Source organism: Hyalella azteca, unplaced genomic scaffold (assembly GCF_000764305.2).
Source record: "Hyalella azteca isolate HAZT.00-mixed unplaced genomic scaffold, Hazt_2.0.2 contig7612, whole genome shotgun sequence".
Taxonomy (NCBI): Eukaryota; Metazoa; Arthropoda; class Malacostraca; order Amphipoda; family Hyalellidae; genus Hyalella; species Hyalella azteca.
In genome coordinates this window covers 31,757-51,699 of record NW_025937733.1, presented here as the reverse complement: position 1 = coordinate 51,699, position 19,943 = coordinate 31,757, and the positions used below count along the sequence as shown (strand labels likewise).

At 35.5% G+C, this 19,943-nt stretch overlaps 3 protein-coding genes across 3 annotated transcripts; 1 reads left to right on the top strand and 2 right to left on the bottom strand.

Annotated features, from left to right (window-relative positions):
- Positions 1 to 874: 874 nt before the first annotated feature.
- LOC108682996 (uncharacterized protein C630.12) lies at positions 875 to 5,340 on the bottom strand. The gene is made up of 7 exons (XM_018172267.2): positions 5,099 to 5,340; positions 4,497 to 4,727; positions 3,978 to 4,140; positions 3,102 to 3,239; positions 2,601 to 2,711; positions 1,968 to 2,196; positions 875 to 1,595 (listed from the first exon to the last, which is right to left on the bottom strand). Exons 1-7 carry the CDS (start codon positions 5,200 to 5,202, stop codon positions 1,354 to 1,356), a joined length of 1,218 nt encoding a protein of 405 aa, XP_018027756.1. The 5' UTR covers positions 5,203 to 5,340; the 3' UTR covers positions 875 to 1,353.
- A 1,987-nt stretch (positions 5,341 to 7,327) lies between these two features.
- LOC108682992 lies at positions 7,328 to 9,385 on the bottom strand. Its single transcript, XM_018172264.2, has 4 exons — positions 9,319 to 9,385; positions 8,715 to 8,835; positions 8,103 to 8,288; positions 7,328 to 7,797 (listed from the first exon to the last, which is right to left on the bottom strand). The coding sequence occupies exons 2-4, from the start codon at positions 8,782 to 8,784 to the stop codon at positions 7,496 to 7,498; spliced, it is 558 nt and encodes a 185-aa protein (XP_018027753.1). The 5' UTR covers positions 8,785 to 8,835; positions 9,319 to 9,385; the 3' UTR covers positions 7,328 to 7,495.
- A 1,253-nt stretch (positions 9,386 to 10,638) lies between these two features.
- On the top strand, positions 10,639 to 12,983 carry LOC108682991. Its single transcript, XM_018172263.1, has 3 exons — positions 10,639 to 10,737; positions 11,243 to 11,425; positions 11,916 to 12,983. Exons 1-3 carry the CDS (start codon positions 10,671 to 10,673, stop codon positions 12,185 to 12,187), a joined length of 522 nt encoding a protein of 173 aa, XP_018027752.1. The 5' UTR covers positions 10,639 to 10,670; the 3' UTR covers positions 12,188 to 12,983.
- Positions 12,984 to 19,943: the final 6,960 nt, after the last annotated feature.

Here is a 19,943-nt window from a genome sequence, read left to right as displayed (position 1 = left end):
AGGATATTCTAAAGAAATCTATGTATTTAGCATATTATAGTGTTATCCAATGAATTGCGTATTGTAATGGTAAATTTTTAGTGAACTTTGTAAATTGTGTACATATAATTGTGTACTTATAATTATATATAAATGTGAAAAAAGAATGAAGTATCACGCCTACAACATTAATAAGCTTTAATAGCTTTAAAGTTTAAAATAAGTAGGTTGATGGAATAATAATAGAGTAATAGAAAGGTATATAATAAGTATGCTCCAGATCAGTCGTAGTTTTGAGTTATTCACAGACTGCGCCGTTGATTACCACTCACGGAGTACTGATTCATAAGGTGACAATAATATTTTTGATTCGTAGAACACTTCTATAACATGAACGTATGAGTTGCAGATTTAAAAGAAAATCCTAGATTGTGCACAAAGCGCGGAAGTTTCAAATAGCCAGCGAATTGAAGCTGGTGAGAAAGAAGCAGCGATCAGATCTCAGCAGCAGTGCATGGCCACCAGTTATTCTTATCCTATAAGCTATTCCAGTCTTGCTACAACGCTCACAAACATGGGTCACTTAAACTATACAGATCAGATAACTATAGATGCATCAGTTTACGATCACTTGAAAAAAATTTGAGAACCCCTGTGCCGATATGACCACTATGAGTAACTCGGACTAAGTCTAAATGTTTCCGGCATAAATGAACTTTGGCGGTAGTATAAGTGATGTCTAGTTAGAACGCTTAGAGTAAAATAGCTCTACGACACATTTTTATAGCGACGTTTTAAATTATTTACGGCGTAAATTGATGCGTAAACTCCACGTAAATTTATCATGATGTTACTGACAAATCGACTCTAGTGAAAAAACACAAACGACCCAATAAAGGCCACAAATGCTATACTTATTACGAGACATGATAAGTTACGATTTAGCTTAATAAACATTGATATAAATCGATAAAAAACGTTAGATTCACTTAATTGAATGGAATGATGACGGACTAGTTCAAGTGTGAGATTATTTGAGTTCAGGTTTGAGATTCTAAGTAGATGTAGAAGGAAAAAAGATTACAAAATGTATATTCATTTGAGATTACATAGTTCTCAGGATATTTGTTCTTCATTCCTTGTCTAAAGCACGGGAATTAAGAACAGACCAGCATTGAACAAGACGGAGAATGATAAGGCAACGTCAGTAATAGTTGAACGTGTGCCTCATTATAAGAACGGCAGGGTTGACTTCAACGGGACATTACGTCACTGTGACGCAACAATAGTAGGCACTAAGGTAGAGACTCGTGAATTAAAAGGACTTGACGAGTATCAATTATATCAAGCTGGAGTGAATGCAGAGGGAGATAATCAGGGCAATGGGACAAGCTGAACGTAGCCTTTCCGCGTTTGAGTTAATTTTGTAGCCGGGTTTTGATGAGCAGTACTGCGGCAGAGCAGCTTGCTGTAGCAGTACACTGCGTAGCACAGCCGTAAGATGTTCGGAAGTAGCAGCAAGAGGAACATTAGGCTCATGATGCAACAGTACAACTGCAGCTGCCAGAATCGCGAAGGCAGCCACAACACACCGTATTCCAGCCAACCTGTGCTGTCTGAAACATATTAACGATTAAGCTTGCACATCATATGGCTTTAAAAACTTTGGTATCAGTTTTGTGTGAAAAATATTTGATGCTAATAATGTTCAAAAAGTAAGCTTGCTCAAGTATCCAGAAAATTTGAAAAGACCAATTAGAATTGAAATTTGCATGCACAATTTTCGCTGCAGGCAAATATTCCTGAAAGAAAACTTAGCCAAACATGAATAATTACCAGATTTCAAGTTTTTTTGAGATAACGTTCAAGCTTCTACAATAATAAATTAATATTAAGCTATGTTGATGTTATCCACATATTCACGCGAGTAGATGATAAACCCATCTGTAATGCGCAGATGCTCAAGTGTAAAAGTTACATTTATTAACCTAGGACTGCGAGGCCAAAGCCATAAGACTTTTTCCCCATCCTGTAGTTGCATGTAGGTACGATAATCTCGTGGACCTCGTCGGAGAATAACGTGAAGTTGAGCACAGTACCGCGCTCGTTGAACGGCCAGAACTTCGACGCATGGAACTTGCTTTTGTCGCCAGAGAAATGGAATGACTCGTGGAAATGGCCCGAGAAAATTAATGTTGGTTTCTCAGCTTGTAGCCTCTGCAATATTAAAATAAATTTTGCACTAAAAATAACTATCACATTGATAGCAAATATATCCAAAAATATAACTCAGTACTCACTGCAGTGAGTGACAGAGAGCGCATTTTCTCGTCGACGAAAACTTGAGGTCACGGACAGACAGACGGACGGACAGACGGACGGACAGACGGACATGGCGAGCACAATAGTGCATTTTTTCCATAAATGAGAAAATGCGCTAAAAATTGCAAATTTTTATTGCATTTTGATGAATGATTAATTTTTAAATGATAAAATTTATGAATCATGTTTAACGTTTTCAATCATTCAAGACATGATCATAACCTTCAGATTAAGTTAAGGGACACTTATTTGAGAGTTTCAAACTCTCTTCTAGCATGTATTTGGAATTGGTGAGAGACCTTCCTGTTGAGAGTGCTGGGCAGGAGAGGGGAGTGCGAAAGCAACAGCCGCAGTACTCCAGGCGGGGTCTCCAATATTGGGGGACTGGAGCTTCCTAGAGCAGGACTCACCTGCAAGCACACATTTAATACTAATACCTATAAGTGGAATTAAAATTTAATCCTCCTCAAGTAAATTTAGTATATAATTATTTTCATCTATCAACCAACTGTAGCAATGCAAAATCATCTATCAAAAAACATGAAAAATGATTATAGTTCTTATTCTATGGGATAATGTTAAAAATTTACAGCAATTCGATTTCATACAAAAATATTACAAATGCAATCATCAAAATATCTTCCAACCAAATAAAATAGAGCAAACTGAAAATACCTTAAGCAAGTCAGTAAGCTTGAAACAAACTATTTCCTTTTTACAAATTTAAAGCAGAGGGACATGAGAATATTAGCAGAAGCAAATACGTATTAAAAACCATGTTTGGCTAATGATTCACTCACTGGTACCATCTCCATGAACATGTAGTGCAGACTGCTGGGCATAGGGAAAGCTTTTTGGAACCGCGCAATTTTAGCCACAGTAAGCAAGTCGCCAGCTTCTCCACCAACATCATTGTCACCAGGCAGGTAGATCACAAGCTGCTCATAAGTGAAATGAGATTGCAAAATGTTTCTTGCTCCAGCAAAAGGTAGTAATCATTCATACATGCTAGGAGCATTCAAAATTATATTATAAAATATCAAAGCCACTTTATGCAAGCAATTTACTATCGTTTCTCAGCATACGGTATTTGATACAATTTTAGACTAGTACATACCGGTAATTATGCATGCATTCCTCCAAGCAAGGACTTTGCTCAAAGAATTTGGAACATTCATGAATTAGGAGCTATGAGCAAGTTATTGCATTCAAAAGTAAAGAAAAGATTTGATATACCAGTAATGCAGATAGGATAGTATGCATAGGGAAGGAGTTGTAATTTTGGGCGAACTGTTGTGATAGGCAAATGACAAGGTGAAATGAATAGCAATGGCAGTTTAACATAGGAAAAGCACCTAAAAAAAAAAAGAAAGCAAAATCAGGAAGCCACAACTATGCCCAAACTGAAGATTACATTTTGCATGAAAAATATGTAGTAGAAAACATCCATGAAAATGATAAGAATATATGATGGAAATTACTTACTAATCAAAGTTTTATGTCATAGAGACTACATAATCAAGTAACTTGCATCATAACACAACAGAATGCATTCAAATTAACTCAATTTACTTTCTTGAAACCAGCGAAGAAAACATTTTTCCCTTATCTAGGTACTGAGATGAATGGTAATTTGGTAGGTATACTAAAAAGCAACATGGGCATTGGGCACTCACCTTGACAGTTTCAGGTACAGCAAAGTCAGCGAGGAAATTATTTTTCATGTTATTAAACTCGCTATCACTTGCAACACTGCCATCATTGAGTAAGTCTCCCAGGAATACTACAACATCAGGCTTGGCAGTGCTCAGAGCAGCTTGAAAGCCTCTCCTCATGAAACTGTAAGACCAATGGGCACCTCACACAAACCAGCACTAAAAAAAGGCTGCATGTTCTCATGAGTTGAGACTTGGACAAAAAATTTGTAAGCAACATAGTAAACATTTAATTAAAACCAAACCACAAAGGACAAACAGTTAAGATATTCTACCCAAGTTTTTCTCAATGCCAGGCAGTCATCAGTGAGTGTGATGATCAAAACTTTGTACTGAATAGTTACAATAAATTTAAATTCAACCAACAGTAATACACAAACATAAAAAGCAAATGCATAATCATAATCAAAGTTAATCAGTGAAGCAAATCACAAAATGGTTAACACTAAAAGCTTGTAAAAAAGCATACAATGCACCCACCGATTAGCATCCCAAATGGCTAATAAACTGAGAGGGAAGTATGGCTCAGACAATGGACTGAGCATTTGAGGATCAGCCACAAGCAGCACACGAGCAGCAACGCCTTTGCCATAGTGTTGACCAACAGCCATGGCCTCCCATGACTGCATTTCAAATTTTAAAGCCAGCCATTCATTGTAGAAAATTGTAGCTGCCAAAACCAAGAGAAGACCTTTGAGGATGTGCCGCACCCTGTGAACCCAAAAAAATTAGTGGATGTTATACTATGAACAGTATGTCCTCAAGTTGGCGAAAGACCATTACTGAAATGTTTATCAGAAAATTCCTTGTCATAGATACCATACTGTATATACATGCCAGTATAAGCATTCATGAAGTGCTTTTAGATTTCTGATAATAGTTAAGAAAATGTACCAAAGTGAGACCATTCTATATGAAGATGAAATATTTGTATATATGTCATTCCAGATGCATGATAAAATCATATAATTTCCTGGTGCTTATTGAAAAGCAAATAAATTACAAAGATGTAGGTATAATGGTATATTCATAAAAATGCCAATACAGTAGATTAAATTTACAAGTTGACTGCACAAACTTACCAAGATAATTTTAGTGGAGACATTATGAAGATCCTAATGAAGACTATAGAAGACCAAATAACTATTTTAAAAATTTCTTTAAATAGATGAGAAAATTGTGGCATTTGGTTTCAATTCAATAAATAATTTTAAAAAATATCAAAATACTCTATTCATTAGATGTATATAGCTCAACTAAGTTAGAATTTCTAGAAAAGCAAAGAAACTATGAGGCAGACTTGTTTCATTCTGACTGATCTGCTAATACGGTAGTACAGAAATGAAACCTATAAGTATTATTTGACTCTTAACTTATAAGTAAAATTTCATTATCATGAACTGAACAAATTAAACCTAACTTAGGCTAACTATATATATACCTATCTACACTTCAAATGTATATATATATATATATCTTAGACATTATCAGGAAAAAATAATTTTAATTTGAAAAATTTTATTCATACAAATAGGAGCTGAATCAACTTTTAACAGAAATCCAAAAAGGAAATCCTAAATATAATTTTGAGAATCAAGACATTGCTGCTAAAACAGAAAATTATTATCAAGCTTATAATAAAGGTGAGAAAAATATAAATCATCATTTTTTTGCTTAGAGTTTATTAAAGTACCGTAAATGAAATAAACAATCAAAAGCAAATGATAAAATAAATATAAGAGGCAAGACTCTTGAGAATTTTGGAGCCATAATTTCTTGATAAAAATCACAACTCTCTCAAACTTAGGACTTATATTAGAAAAAATGTTTTGGAATGCCCTAGTTGCACTTTCAGAAGTGGAAGGTACAAAGTAGGTACGTAGTTATATTGTAAAAATGAAACTGTGAAAACAAAGGCATGTTTTGCCAAGAATTTTCAACTTCAGGAACCATCTGTGAAATGATTCAATTTTTGTGTTTTTAATTTTTATACACAACAACACAAGTTTAAAAAAATTATGCATAATATTCTAGCATAATATGGATACAGGATATATAATATTATATTATGCAAATTAGGCATAAGAATAATTCATTAATTGCCACATAATAACAATCAAAATTAGAATTTTTCTTCTAACAAATGAAATCCCATGCCATGATGTCCATTGCCCCCATGGTGCAGAGGGCGGATGCAGCGTCGCCAATATATGGGTTTTTAAGCCCTAAGCGTCACCGGGTAATTTTAAGATGCGTCGCCGGGTAATTTTTAATGAAAAGCCATTTACGCTGAGTACCGGTAATGAAAAACTATTTACAAGCCACGAACTTACTTATAAGGTTGCATGCATGTGTTACTCCAAATAACTAATTTTACCCAAAAAACAGTCTGATTGTACAGCAAGTGTCAACTGAACATGTGATAATGCAGTCTGACCACTCTAATGCCATGGTCAGGAAGATGTGCCAGGTGCGCAGGAATTTATATTGTCATTTTAACGACTTGCGCGGTGCGCCGTACTATGCCGGTAAAAAAATGCGCCATGCGCCGAAAGTGCCGTACTTTTAGAAAGCTAAAATAGTTTAAATATGGACGCGCGGCNGTGCATGCAACCTTGTAATAAGTTCGTGGCTTGTAAATAGTTCGTCATTACTCAGCGTAAATGGCTTTTCATTAAAAATTACCCGGCAACGCATCTTTAAAATGGCTGGCGACGCTTTGGGCTTAAAAATCCATATATTGCCGACGCTGCATCCACCCTCTGCATGGTGGTAAATGTGTTAGCAAGATCTTCTGAAGGCATAAATTTTGCTACTGAAGCGTCGCCAAAGATCTGGTAGACTTGCAATATCCATGATCCATCCACTCTCTGCACAGTAGCATTGCCCCATGGCTGAGCCTCTGAGGCTCTAAAGTCTAAAATGAAACATTTTTTATACATATGGAATTGGAATGGGAATCTCAATCTCAAGGGTCATGGTGGCTGGCCCAAATGCCTAATAGTATACTTTTATTAATAAGTTAGTATAGGTGCTAAGGTTAGCAGAATTTTTTCTTTCAAGCAGGTTTCATTGAAGACCACAGAATTTGTTTTATTCACAATGTTCTTATTATTTTTTTCAATATATCAAACAATATTTTTAGTTTGAACTGGCAAATCAAAAACCAGGTTACCGATGGACATATTTATTTTGTTAACGACGTTTCGAACATTTCTATCATTCAATATCAAGTTAAAAGGCGCATTGAGTGATGGTATTAGGCATTAGCGTTGACATAAGTACAAAATCAAGTAAATAGGATTATCAAGGAATAGGATAAATAATTCATTCATTTTATTAATAATTAGATACTAGATAGAAGATAATAGGAGATAGCTTGTGAGTTGTGGCTTCAAAATTGTAGGAGAGCTTGAAAGCCTTGAATTTGAATAGTTGACGTAGTGTCACTAGTGTGCAGTTCAATAACCATTTTCCATTTATACTATTATAATTGATAAACAGAGAACAAGTAGCAACGAAAGAAGACCTGAATTCGAAGCTGAATTTTTGTTATTGCACAAATCATCCTGACAAATTTCAATGTTTATGTTAATATTTGCCGCAAGTTTTTTGCCAGCGGATACAGAATCCACTTGTGAACTTGGCGAAGCCCGGGAGTAAACATCTTCTCCGTCTAATGAAGATAAATCGCGGAAAAACCTATCCATACTGGACAGATTTGGCACGATGGTGCTGTACGCTAAACCCCGTTTTGTGTATGGCCGTTTTTCATTGTGAACTGTTGAGGAAACTTCGTGTTAAAATTTGCAGAACTCATTATACAAACTTCAGTTCAACAAAATATCTATCGATAAATGATAAATTATTTCATATTATTAAAAATGTTATAATATGACAACTCATGTATTAATTGCGTTTTTTTTGAAACGGGAACACACCAGTTATTCAGATTGACTGAGCTGTTGTTGCAAAGCTTCAAATAAATTCTCTTTAGATGGATCACGGTATAAAAGGTCTCGATGCACCCTAATTCACATAGAACCTTAAGAAGAAAACATGGAAAAACCGTTGGATGAAAGTTACCTCCATCTCTTATTACGAAAGTGTAACAGACGGCGAAGGTTGTATCGTTCTTCTCTACTTCGGTAACTGTATGGAGGCTGGTGGGTGAGAAGGAGTCGACGTCACAGTCGGGGTTGTTGGTAACCGCGTCTTCCAGTTCCCCAGCTCTGTACCCCCGACAGTTGTAGCACGTCAGTTTATTTTCCTCTGAAATGATTTTTGTTAGAAATGTTTTTAGCGCATTTTCTCATTTATGGAAAAAATGCACTATTGTGCTCGCCATGTCCGTCCGTCCGTCTGTCCGTCCGTCTGTCCGTGAACTCAAGTTTTCGTCGACGAGAAAATGCGCTCTCTGTCACTCACGGCAGTGAGTACTGAGTTATATTTTTTCTACTTGGTTTTCGTTTGGTAGTTTAGGCAAGTAAAATGAGTTAAGATCGACGCTTAAAGCGAATATTTCAGCCAGGACAAATGATATATTTAGTTATTCAATAAAATTTTGAGTTGAAACTGAAGCGTGCGGTAAAAAATTATTATTTCATACATGGCACGGAAGGAGCCATTTATAACTATTAAAAATGTAACATTTTTGAAAATTATATAATCGTGTTTGTCGCCAATGTTTGCTCTCACCAGAATTTGTTGCGGGGAAAATGATTGCGAGGATGACGAGCACTGCAGATAAACTGACGGGTCGCAACATTTCTGCTGTAAATTTCAGCTTCGTTATCTTTTATCCTAACCAAGATGTGAGCTGGAAAACATAATAACAGAAACGTTGAGGCGAATCACAAACATTTCCCCGTAGTGGCATACATAAACAATATTTAAAATCGTTTTTCTTCAAAAGCATGCATGAAATGATTAATAAAATTTGTGGATAACCCATGTCTATGAAAAACCTATGAGAGGACTGTCTTGCAATAGTGCAGACATTTTCACGAGCAGAGATGTAACAATTTGCATAAGCTCTTCAGCTAATGAAAATCTGGTAAGAATGGAAAAATGCGCCTGGATGGCATATAGCAGTTAGTGAAGTTTTATTTTATTTCAATTTTAATTTTTTCAATTAAAAAAATCAGCGTACCATAATGCCATACGGGCGATATTTTCCGTCCTCAACAAGCTTTCATTAGTTGAAAAGCTTATGCAAATTGCTGCTTCGAGTCAGTCGAAAAACAAATTGGACACAAGCGCCTTTTCGCATTTCCAGCTTCCCGACAACGAACCTGCTTACCAAATCCCCGCGTAGCGCCGCTCGTACTGAAGCGAATGATTCAGGGAATTTTCATGTACTCATTACGAGCGTTATAAGCCCAGTGCTGAGAGGGCCAATGCGCATCATGCAAACGTCAGAACAATGAGATAATTTCTGACAATGGTGTACGCCCCCTGCAAGCCTTAATGATATCGACACGTGATTCCACGTTGGCACAATATGCCAGATATATAGCGGAGGACCTGCCAGATATTCTGTATCGAACAAAAAAAAAATGTATTGAAGTTAAAAGCTTTAAGAACTTGAAATAGTTATTGACAATAATGTGCGCAACATTCGATAAGCTCAATCCTGCATCATTGATTAGGAGAATACGTTCGTTAGTAACGGTTCAATGAAGATTGAGCAAAATAATCAACTTGACAATAACTTTTGAATATTATTCACATCCTATCAGCATTTATTGATATAACTATCATATGACTCATATTTCGATATAATTTTCATATATTGATGCAAATTTTCAAATGATTGGAATAACTCAAAGTTGTTTCTTTTATTATACATGGTTAATACCAGATACTCGAAGCGAATTGTAAATTGTTAAATTTTAAAAATATTCGGTTGTCCATGAGAAGGAATTACATGTTAATGACGATTCTAAAACGTAAAAAATTGTACAAAAAGTTCAGCTTTTAATTGCTATGTTTGCTGAAAGCGTGTGGGGAGAGTGTCGACAAGGCTTGCTTCTATTTCAGTCCTGTTTACAACCATTGTTCAAGAGCATACGCAGTTCGCTGTAGAACTCATCCCTCGCAGTATCACATTCCGTCGATTTCATATCATCTGGCCAACACCAGGATTATAAGGCCGTCAAGATAGCATATAGATCAAGAGTCGAACAGTCATACAGTCGCTGGCTAGCAACCGTCTTGCCAATGTTGCTAGACAGGTGGTTTCAAAGTCTAGTCGGTTTGTTGGCCATCTTCTGTCTTAACATTTTTTTTACATAATTCGTGCTCGACTTTACCTGCAATGATGATTCTAGGATATTATTCAATGATCTGATCGGGGTCGTCTTGATCTACTCAACAACTTGACTTGCCAATAAGTATTCAGTTCAAAATATAAATTTTCCACTAAAAATATCATGTGTCTCCATTTTACAATCAAATATTTATTATAGATTTATATCAAGAAATTAATACACCAGCTATTGTTATTATAACGATGCTAAAAAAAGTCTTGTGTCCCTAATTGGATATAACTGATGCAGTAGTCGTCTCCAATAATTTAATTGAAAGTTGTAATGAACTTATTTTCCTCGATTTATTTCAGGACTTTCTCGCAGAATTTCTACGTAACGCAGGATGAAAGGGTCAACATTTTTAGTGTGCGTAGGAATTCTGACCCTTGCGGTGCAGATCTCTGCAGAATGTGAGTGTGCACATATAGGAATTAGCTTCACATGACTATTTCCTATGCACAAATATATAGGAATTAGCTTCACATGACTATTTCCTATGCACAAATAAGACGGTTTTTTAGTTAGTACATATGAGAAAAGATATCTGGACCCTCTGATCGTGCATTATATTCCTAGATTGATTCCAATGACGCTTAAGAACCTGTCAAATTCAATATGGCAAGAAATTTTGAGATTACGTAACCAGGACACATCAAAAAATAATTTGAAGTCAAGTGCTCATGCAGTTTCACTAATAACCTAGGTGCTGCAAGGGAACGTTCTATTGGTAGCTTTAATACATTTATTATCATGTTCCTACATCAGTAAGTTGATTGGAATCCTCGTATAAGATTACTCCTAAGTTTTCATTTCAGTAGGCTAATTGGAATCCTCGTATAAAATTACTCCTAAGTTCTTATTTCAGTGGGCTAATTGGAATCCTCGTATAAGATTACTCCTAAGTTCTTATTTCAGTAAGTTCGCTGACGTGTTACCGCTGCGCCGGCTTTCTTGAGGACCGTCCAGAAAACTCAACAGTCAACAACAAGAACTGTGACCTCGACGCCTTCAAAAAAGAAGGCGTCGAACATCACACTAACTCCACGGATGACCCGTCCATGGTTCTTGCATGCCTCACTATTGGAGTATACGATTCTAGTAAGTGTATATCACCTTTGCATTATATGAGTTTAGTGAGTTCATCACCAATGGATGGTTTTATTCAAGTTATTAATTCACCATTAAATTTTGATTTTTTTTGTGTAAGGATATCACGATGGTACTAAATTCAACTGAGTATCGCATCATTGGATTATTCGATTCTGGTATGTATGTCGCTGTATGATAAATCGATCCTAGTAAGTCTATCACCACAAGTTTATTCAATTCTATTACGTCTATTAAAATTGAGTTATTAGATTCTAATGATCTAATCTACTACAACTATTATATTTTTAGAAGCATTTCTCCACTGCATTATTCGACTCTAGCAAGCACATCACCAAATATTCGTCTCTATAGAAGGAGCTGTCTAAATTTCGATCTTTGGTTAAAAGACCAAAACTCTTGTGCATTAAGAAAGTTGTAATTCAAACCTAGTGTTGACCGTTTTGGTGTATAATGAACCTCTATTTGGCTGACTTTGCAGATCATAATAATGGCCGACCGTTCACCTTTAGAGATGTGATAATGTACAAAGATGAGCGAAGGGGCATGAAAAACGAAGAACTGCTGGCGATCGCTGCTAATTTCCTGGAAGAAGGTGACGTTGCAGCTGATGCCATCGTAGATCCAGAAAAACGAAGCTATCTCTTCGTTGAGGTTTGCTACAAAGAACTCTGCAACGGAGCCGCCTGCAATGCCTTGCCTAAACTCGTGGCGCTCGTGCTGCCGGCGCTGATGCTGCGATATCTTATTTGATGGGCAAGCGATGCTCTGGGATGCAGTTTAATTAAGTGATAAGTTGTTGAACGACTTGGTGATCTGTAATGCGGCATAGTTAAGTGGTTAGTTGTTAAAGGTCGTGATGCGCTGCAATGCAGCATAGTTAAGCGGTGAGTTTTTGAACGACTTGGCGATCTGTAATGCAGCATAGTTAACTGGTGAGTTGTTAAAGGCCGTGATGCGCTGCAATGCAGCCTAGTTAAGTGATGAGTTGTTGAACGTCTTTATGCGCTGTAATGCAATATAATAGAGCAGCGGTCAATATTTGTCAGCCTTTCAGTCACCCTCCTGAGTTGTATTAGCAAACGTGCCGAATTGCTGTCTTGAATCTATTCTGCATTTTGTTGAGCGTCCGTATGTAAAGGTAAACAGTATCTTCTGTATAACAATTAATAGGAAAAGAATATTGTGAAAAAATTAAGTAAAATAAACAAATAATGTATAAAAATTATGCTGGTACACTTTTTGAGACAGTTACTTGCAGAACTTTCTAATGTTCTGATGAATACAAATGATTACTGAAGAGCGTTTAGCCCATTATCTAGCAAGAGCGACCTCCAGTTCTTCCAGAGACGACACAAGAAATCAGTTTGGATTGTAACGTGCCTGTTGCCGTCTATAATCGTTTACTCAGCAGGAAATCGTAAGCATGAGTACTGCTTACAAATATTGGTTTGAGAAAATCACGCTTTTCACGTTGTCAGGTAAATTTCAGAAAGTTTTTGCACCAACATTAATTATTAAAAATTTGTATCTCATCAGTGCAGAGTTTTTTTTTTTTGTACTGGAGACTCTCGTGAGTTGCGATTCGAACTGTTTCATGCGAATGGTTCTTTCTGGGAGCAAAATTATGGAGGTGTTCATTGAGTTCGGTAGTGATTGCTAGGAACCCGGCTTGCGGTCATCTGTATAACTTGACTCATAGTACAGCGGTTTGTGGCATAAAACTCTGTCTTATGACTCTGATTCGTTAGATTTGCGCTCATCTGAAAGCGGAGTTTTTCTTCCGCTTTCAAGGACAGTCATGACTTTTGAGACGCTACCTCTTGAAACGCGAAGTTACGGTAGATAGTGCCTGCCATAAAAGCAACAAAAACTTCACCTCGTCGGAAGTTCAAGAGGTCTGTCATTTTTGACATGTTACGTCCATTTTTCAAACAATTTGAATCCATGTTCATATTAAATTAGCAAGTAAAATAACAACACGAGTGATAGTAAAAACATAAAAATATTCCAGTCCTCATTGTATACAACTAGTTAAAAGATCATTTGCCAGAATATCATACTTCTGAATTATTTTGTCTAAGCTTACATTTGAGATTCATACTACGGATTAAAACCGTTTCCTGCTAACAATTTCAATGAACGTAAATCACTTTCATTCAAGGCCCCCTTCCAGAAACAAGCCATTCAGAAACATTTGTTGCTGTAGAACTCTTCTCGATGTTAGCTCCTCTCAGGCCAAAAATCCAAGTACTTGCACGCGGCTCAAAATTGCAGATCTCGAAGTTCAGAATAAAAAAATTGAAGCCACAAATTAATTAATTTCTCTCGCTCACCAACTTGCCAAATAGAAACACGACCTAAAACCTCTTTTTGTCGGTGAATGTAGTTCCGCAGATTCAATGTTTGCAGGCTATACGCAATTGCAGCTTGAGCCTCATCGTTCAGCTCCTTTTAGAAGCAAACGGTGCACTTTACGTGCCCCGAATACAGCCTATAACAATTCCGTAGCATGAACTCTTCTGGCCGTAGAATTCCAAGAGCAAGTCAGGCAGCAGTCTTTGAACTCTTCAAGGGACTTATCTCGTTCAGAGTTCAGTAACAAGTCTTCAGGGTATTTTGAAACCAAACTTGTAACAACGTTTGGAGATACGTTGTATTTTATAAAGATGAATATTTATAAAAATGAGAGACATTGGAAATGGAAGCCGAGACTCAATTGCAACCTTCATTGCAAGACAAGGTATAAAATCTGAATTTTAAAAATTGACTTATGATTTATTGTTTGCTTTACGCAAACGGAATAAGAAAAGTAGTTTTTAAAATAATTATGAAAAATGTTTAATACTAGTATATCGCAGTAATTTTGGCCAAAGTAAGACAAATTAAGGAAAGTTTATGGTCATCAAATGAAAGTCTATATATCGTCATGTGTGTTCTCTTCCTGAATTCCAATATTTCAAGGCAAGTAACCACAAAGCCTTTGAGTCGACTGTCTTCCCATTAGAGATCTGACATTGAAATAACGTTGATTGTGCGTTATTTTAAAGAAATTAGCTCATATTCACAGTTATTATAGCATTTGCATGGGCCTATACTTATAAAAAAAGATATCGTAAGTTCATCAGCCAATCATTGACAGCCTTTCAAGCAAAATCCACCAATCATAGACAAGAAAATAGAGCGTAAGTACTTACGTTCACTTAGCGAGTTTTGAAAGTATGGCGCCTGGAGTGTTATTAGTTTATTTGTCATCACCAACATTATTAGTCGTCTGGTCTCGACCAACATTGCGTTCAGGTCACAGAGTCGTCAGCCCCCGGACCAAGAAGAATATTTATATTAAGTTGGGCGCTCGAGGGCAGTCGAACATTAGCGCCGAGTTATGAATGCAGCTTGTAAACAAACCCGAAATGCACGAGTTTCCTTCATGTAATATGAGCGAAGAGGATCTGTTTTGAATGGAGCTCTTATGCGTCTCGTTCTTCGCTAGTAATGACACTTCTAAGGCTCCTCTCAACACAGACGAGGGCTTCAACAAGAGTCGCTTGGTTATGGCCTATAAGATTCAGAGAGAATATTCGGATATATTCTAACAGTTTTGGTAAAAGAAATGTATTTAGTGATGTTTAATGTCTTGCCACGTGTGCGATTCTAAACTTTGTGAGGCCGACAAGTAAAGTCTAGTAATAATTGCTTATTCAATTTAAGATAAAATAATTTAATCGCCGAAGTTTCATCATCACATCGTCCTGAGAATCCAAAAGCAAATACAACGCAAAAAAATTAGGCATTCATCTATTAGCAGTCTCATAATTAACTCGAATTCAAGAATACATGTGTAAGAAGACTGTAGACAAAATTAATTTTTACATTTTAGATTAAAATATCACAAGGCTGGCGAAGAAACGCGAAAAGAGACCTTTGAACAATTTCAAGATTTCAAGATGAAAAGAATAACAAAAACTCATTTCAAGCGAAGCTTTCACAGAAAAATATGCTGTGATTCCATAGTCATTAAATACACTTTTACTAAAATCTTTAGATAAGAGAGCGATATTACACCGGTTTTACATTGGTGTCATTGAATTTTGAACTGATGATATACAATACTGATGATGATTGACATGAAACCATTCCCTGTTTTTAATTAATAAAATCAATTCCTTTTTTTTGTTGTAATGGTTAGTGTGGGAGGCCGTTAAAAAAAAAACAAATGATATACAAATGAATTAACCTGATTTTTTATTGAATTTTCTTCGATTTTACATAAGTGGTTTATCGGAAATTGTAAGCACTAAATGAAATATATAAAAATGTCCATTATTAATTCTTTTTTATTCTACCAATGGCCTTTCATGGTGAACATTTTTTTGCGGTTAATGCAAACGTGCCGGTGTTAAAGAAAGCTGTACGTTAAAATCTCAAGAATTTCGTCGTGTAACAGATTCCGCTAAACATTGCAGCCCAGTGGTTACAGTTCAGAGTACCAAGATTGGAGCAAAGAGGTGCTGGTTCGATCCAAGCTCTGTGCGTCAGTTTCTGGTCAGAATCGGCGAGGAGGCCGGGCGGTTAAGCACAGCAGAATTGTAACAGTGAGTTGCGAGTTCGAGACCGCAACAAGCTGTGAATATTCTGCGATGTTATCAACCGGTGCTAGGCCTACGGCCTACTAAACGCTGAAACCGCTGTTATTGTTATTATTTTTATTTGTTGATTTCGAGTTGAATTTAATGCAACCTAAGTCAATATTTGGTCGAAAGCGAGTGTTACGACCAACACAAAAATTTATTTGTGAAAATTGGATTTTAAAATTATTTAAATGATCCACAAATCTTTTTCCCAATTTATTTGCGGGGTTCTCTGACACATTTTGAAGCATATAAGCGGTTCGCTAATGTATTTATAAAAGTTTTTGAATCTTTTTTTTCATTTATATGAAAGTTTTCATGCGAAATTTATCACATTTTAAAAGAATTTAAGTGGTCTTCTACTAAATTTTAAATCATTAATTAAATGGGTCATAAGATACATTTCTGAAGCAGTTAAGTGGTTTCCAATACATTTTTAGAAGATTTCAAGATGTCCTCTAATGCATTTAAAAAACTATTTAAGTGGTCCTGAAATACAATTAAAAAATTATTCAAGTGGTTTCATAAAACATTTTATAAAACATTTAAGTCACCCTTTGATACGTTTTTAAATGTAGTTGTGGTCACTTCACGTGTTTAAGTAGGTGGTCAATGTATGAGTTTAAGTCACTTTTAAAATTATATATATGTATAAGTGGTAATACTCTTTCGTGAAAGTATTCGAGTGTTCACGAATACACTAATGAAAGTGTTTAAATGATTCTCATAAACTCATTTGAAAGTTTTTACGTGGTTCTCAAATACACTATTGAAAGTCCTAAGTGTTTTTAAATGCATTTACAAAGTACTTCAGTGTTGATCTAATGCATTTCCAAAGTATTCAAGTGTTTTTTTAATGCATTTTCAAGGTTATTTAAGTGTTTTTCTGATTTCCAAAGTATTCAAGTGTTTTTTTAATGCATTTCCAAGGCATTCAAGTGTTTTTCTAATGAATTTTCTAAAGTATTTAAGTGTTTTTATAATGCATTTCCATGGCATTCAAGTGTTTTTCTAATGCATTTCTAAAGTATTTAAGTGTTTTTATAATGAATTTCCAAGGTATTTAAGTGTTTTTCTATTGCATTTCCAGAGTATTTAAGTGTTTTTCTGATGCATTTCCAAACTATTTAATGTTTTTCAAGTGCATTTCCAGGGTATTCAAGTGTTTTTCTAATGCATTCCCAAAGTAATTAAGTGTTTTTCTAATACATTCCCAAAGTATTTGAGTGTTTTTCTAATGCATTTCCAAAGTATTTAAGTGTTTTTCTAATACATTTCCAAAGTATTTAAGTGTTTTTTTACTACATTTCCAGAGTATTCAAGTGTTTTCTAATGCATTTCCAAAGTATTTAAGTGTTTTTGTAATGCATTTCTATAGTAGTATTTAAGTGTTCTTCTAATGCATTTCAAAAATATTTAGTGTTTTTCTAATGCGTTTTTAAAACATTTAAGTCATTTTCAAAGTATTTAAGTGTTGTTCTAATGCATTTCCAAAGTATTCAAGTGTTTTTATAATGCATTTCCAAGGTATTTTAAGTTTTTTTTTCTAATGCATTTCCAAAGTATTTAAGTGTTTTTCTAATGCATTTCCAAAGTATTCAAGTGTTTTTCTAATGCATTTCTAAAGTATTCAAGTGTTGTTCTAATGCATTTCCAAAGTATTCAAGTGTTTTTATAATGCATTTCCAAGGTATTTTAAGTTTTTTTTCTAATGCATTTCCAAAAATATTTAGTGTTCTTCTAAGTCATTTCCAAAGTATTTAAGTGTTGTTCTAATGCATTTCTAAAGTATTTCCGTGTCACGGGTATACCAGCAAAGAGTTTTCACGGGCACCGCAGACTCATCCCCTTAAAAGAGCGCGGCCAAATTTGATTATCTGTGTTTTGTGGGCCGCTGTACAGAGGCTGCTTTTATTGGCGATACAGCGAGGCAAATTACAACCAGGGCTGGAAATAAGAGGGTTCATCTCTTCCTTGCTTTGAATTCAAGCTTGCAAAAGTATTGTGAAAAAAGTGAATCATAAAATTCCGAGGTTGCATATCTTTTGAACTCGGTAATCATCCTAAAATTTGCTACAGAGCGAAAATGAAATGGGGATTTCAACTACTAAGTGAAACTAGACATTTCTTTCAGAATTTACCTTGCATTTTGCCATTCACTGATGTCCGACTATGGCTGCAACGCGTACAACGGATTCAGAAATCACAAGCTTCATCAAACTTTTCACCGGGCAAGCAAATTAATTTCCTGCGCAGCGTGAGATACTATCCACTTCGCATGTCAGAATTATTGAGAGAATAGTAGTGTATATGACTTCAGGTGTCATTTTTCACTACGTAATTTTGTCGCTTCAGTTCAAGATTACAATTTACTACAGAAAACCATTGCTGCGGCGATGTTAAAGAGCACTCAGAGAAATAAATGAGACTTTGTCTAAAAAGCGATGGTTTTTTTGCACCCGTGTTGGTCATCCTAACCCAGATAGACTCGGGAAAATTGAAATATTGGTGCACTCATGACCCATGTTGAGGCTCTCACTATATTAATTAAGAAACTTATTTAAAAACCCCTACCTACTTTTACCAAGGTGATATTTACTTTAGAGCGATCTTAAAAAAATAGAAGGGCGATTATTACCAAATTCTTACCTTTTTTCTTATTTGGAAATTGAAATACTTTTTTAGTGCGTCATAGGTCGGCAAACCGTGATATCTGTGCCCTTTTTTTCTGAAACTCACGAGTCAGAGAACTTTACCTTTTACATAACCTTTATTTCATATACAAATCAATAAAATTAAACAACGGTAAAAATAATTTTTGACAGCCCCTAAACGTCTCGCATGATTTCAGTAATCCCGCTAGAAAAATTGCATTGCTCCTTACGATTGCCAAGTGCATCGTATTCTTAATTGCATCTCTACAATAAGGAGAGAATTGCTGGTACTTGGCATTGGAAGGGTCGCTTGCATATAATCATTGCGTCGATGTAACAGCTTCTCGCAGCCTCTTTGCCGCGAGTTTGCAAGTCCATTGAGAGCAAATTTAATTAGGTCGACACCTTATTGAATTACTTGGTCGAACTTCGTGTGTAGGGCTACGCATACAAAACTTTCACGTTTGTTCCGTTTAGGTTTCAAGTTAAATACGTCCAGCATAAAAAAATTAATTTTAATAATGATTTCAATGTTTTGCCACGGTCATATTTATATGTAGAATTAATTACAAAGTTTTTTTGAAAAACTGCTTGCTATTCGTGAACTATTAACTCTGAAATGACCGGGGCTGTATATTTATTTCAAATAATTAAAGAAGACGTTTTGTAATTCAAAGAAAGTTAATATTTATTTTCCTGCGCAGTGGATACGATCAATGTATGTCGCGAGAAGGAATAAACGTGTCATCAAAAGTTTATGTTCATTGGCGACCCGCAAGACAGTCCTTGAGAATATATTATACAATAGTATACATACAATATATATTTATAGTATAACATTCATAGGATAACTCAACTAAAAGGCGAGTTATTCTCATTCTCTATCCATAGTTCTAGTTCTAATATTCTAATTATTCTAACGAAAGAGTTTGTGCATTGCACGTCAAAGTTGTAGTTCTTTTATTTTAAAATTAGTTTAACTTCGCTTTTGTCCTCTAACAGTTTGATCAGAACTTCAGAGTGGGAATGAGACTTTTCGAAGTCATCGCAATTAGGCATCATTGACCCTAACTTAGTGAAGCAGTTATTTATTACATAATTTTGAGGAATATGCAATGGATTTATCTTGGTATTATGTATGTAACTATGAGTATACACTGGTATCATTTGGCTGGAAATCCTGGAATATATGTCGTCATCTGTTATATATAGCAGCCTGTCGGA

Bases quoted from the DNA above. Each gene is read 5' to 3' on its own strand.
- LOC108682992 (XM_018172264.2), bottom strand. From the start codon at position 8,784: ATGTTGCGACCCGTCAGTTTATCTGCAGTGCTCGTCATCCTCGCAATC. The intron at 8,289-8,714 runs GTGAGAGCAAAC...AAATCATTTCAG, and splicing joins TTTCCCCGCAACAAATTCTG to AGGAAAATAAACTGACGTGC. The intron at 7,798-8,102 runs GTAACTTTCATC...TTTCCTCAACAG, and splicing joins TTTCGTAATAAGAGATGGAG to TTCACAATGAAAAACGGCCA.
- LOC108682991 (XM_018172263.1), top strand. From the start codon at position 10,671: ATGAAAGGGTCAACATTTTTAGTGTGCGTAGGAATTCTGACCCTTGCG. The intron at 10,738-11,242 runs GTGAGTGTGCAC...TTCTTATTTCAG, and splicing joins GGTGCAGATCTCTGCAGAAT to TAAGTTCGCTGACGTGTTAC. The intron at 11,426-11,915 runs GTAAGTGTATAT...CTGACTTTGCAG, and splicing joins TATTGGAGTATACGATTCTA to ATCATAATAATGGCCGACCG.
- LOC108682996 (XM_018172267.2), bottom strand. From the start codon at position 5,202: ATGCCACAATTTTCTCATCTATTTAAAGAAATTTTTAAAATAGTTATT. The intron at 4,728-5,098 runs GTAAGTTTGTGC...TTGGGTTCACAG, and splicing joins TCTCCACTAAAATTATCTTG to GGTGCGGCACATCCTCAAAG. The intron at 2,197-2,600 runs GTCTCTCACCAA...TTAATATTGCAG, and splicing joins CCAGCACTCTCAACAGGAAG to AGGCTACAAGCTGAGAAACC.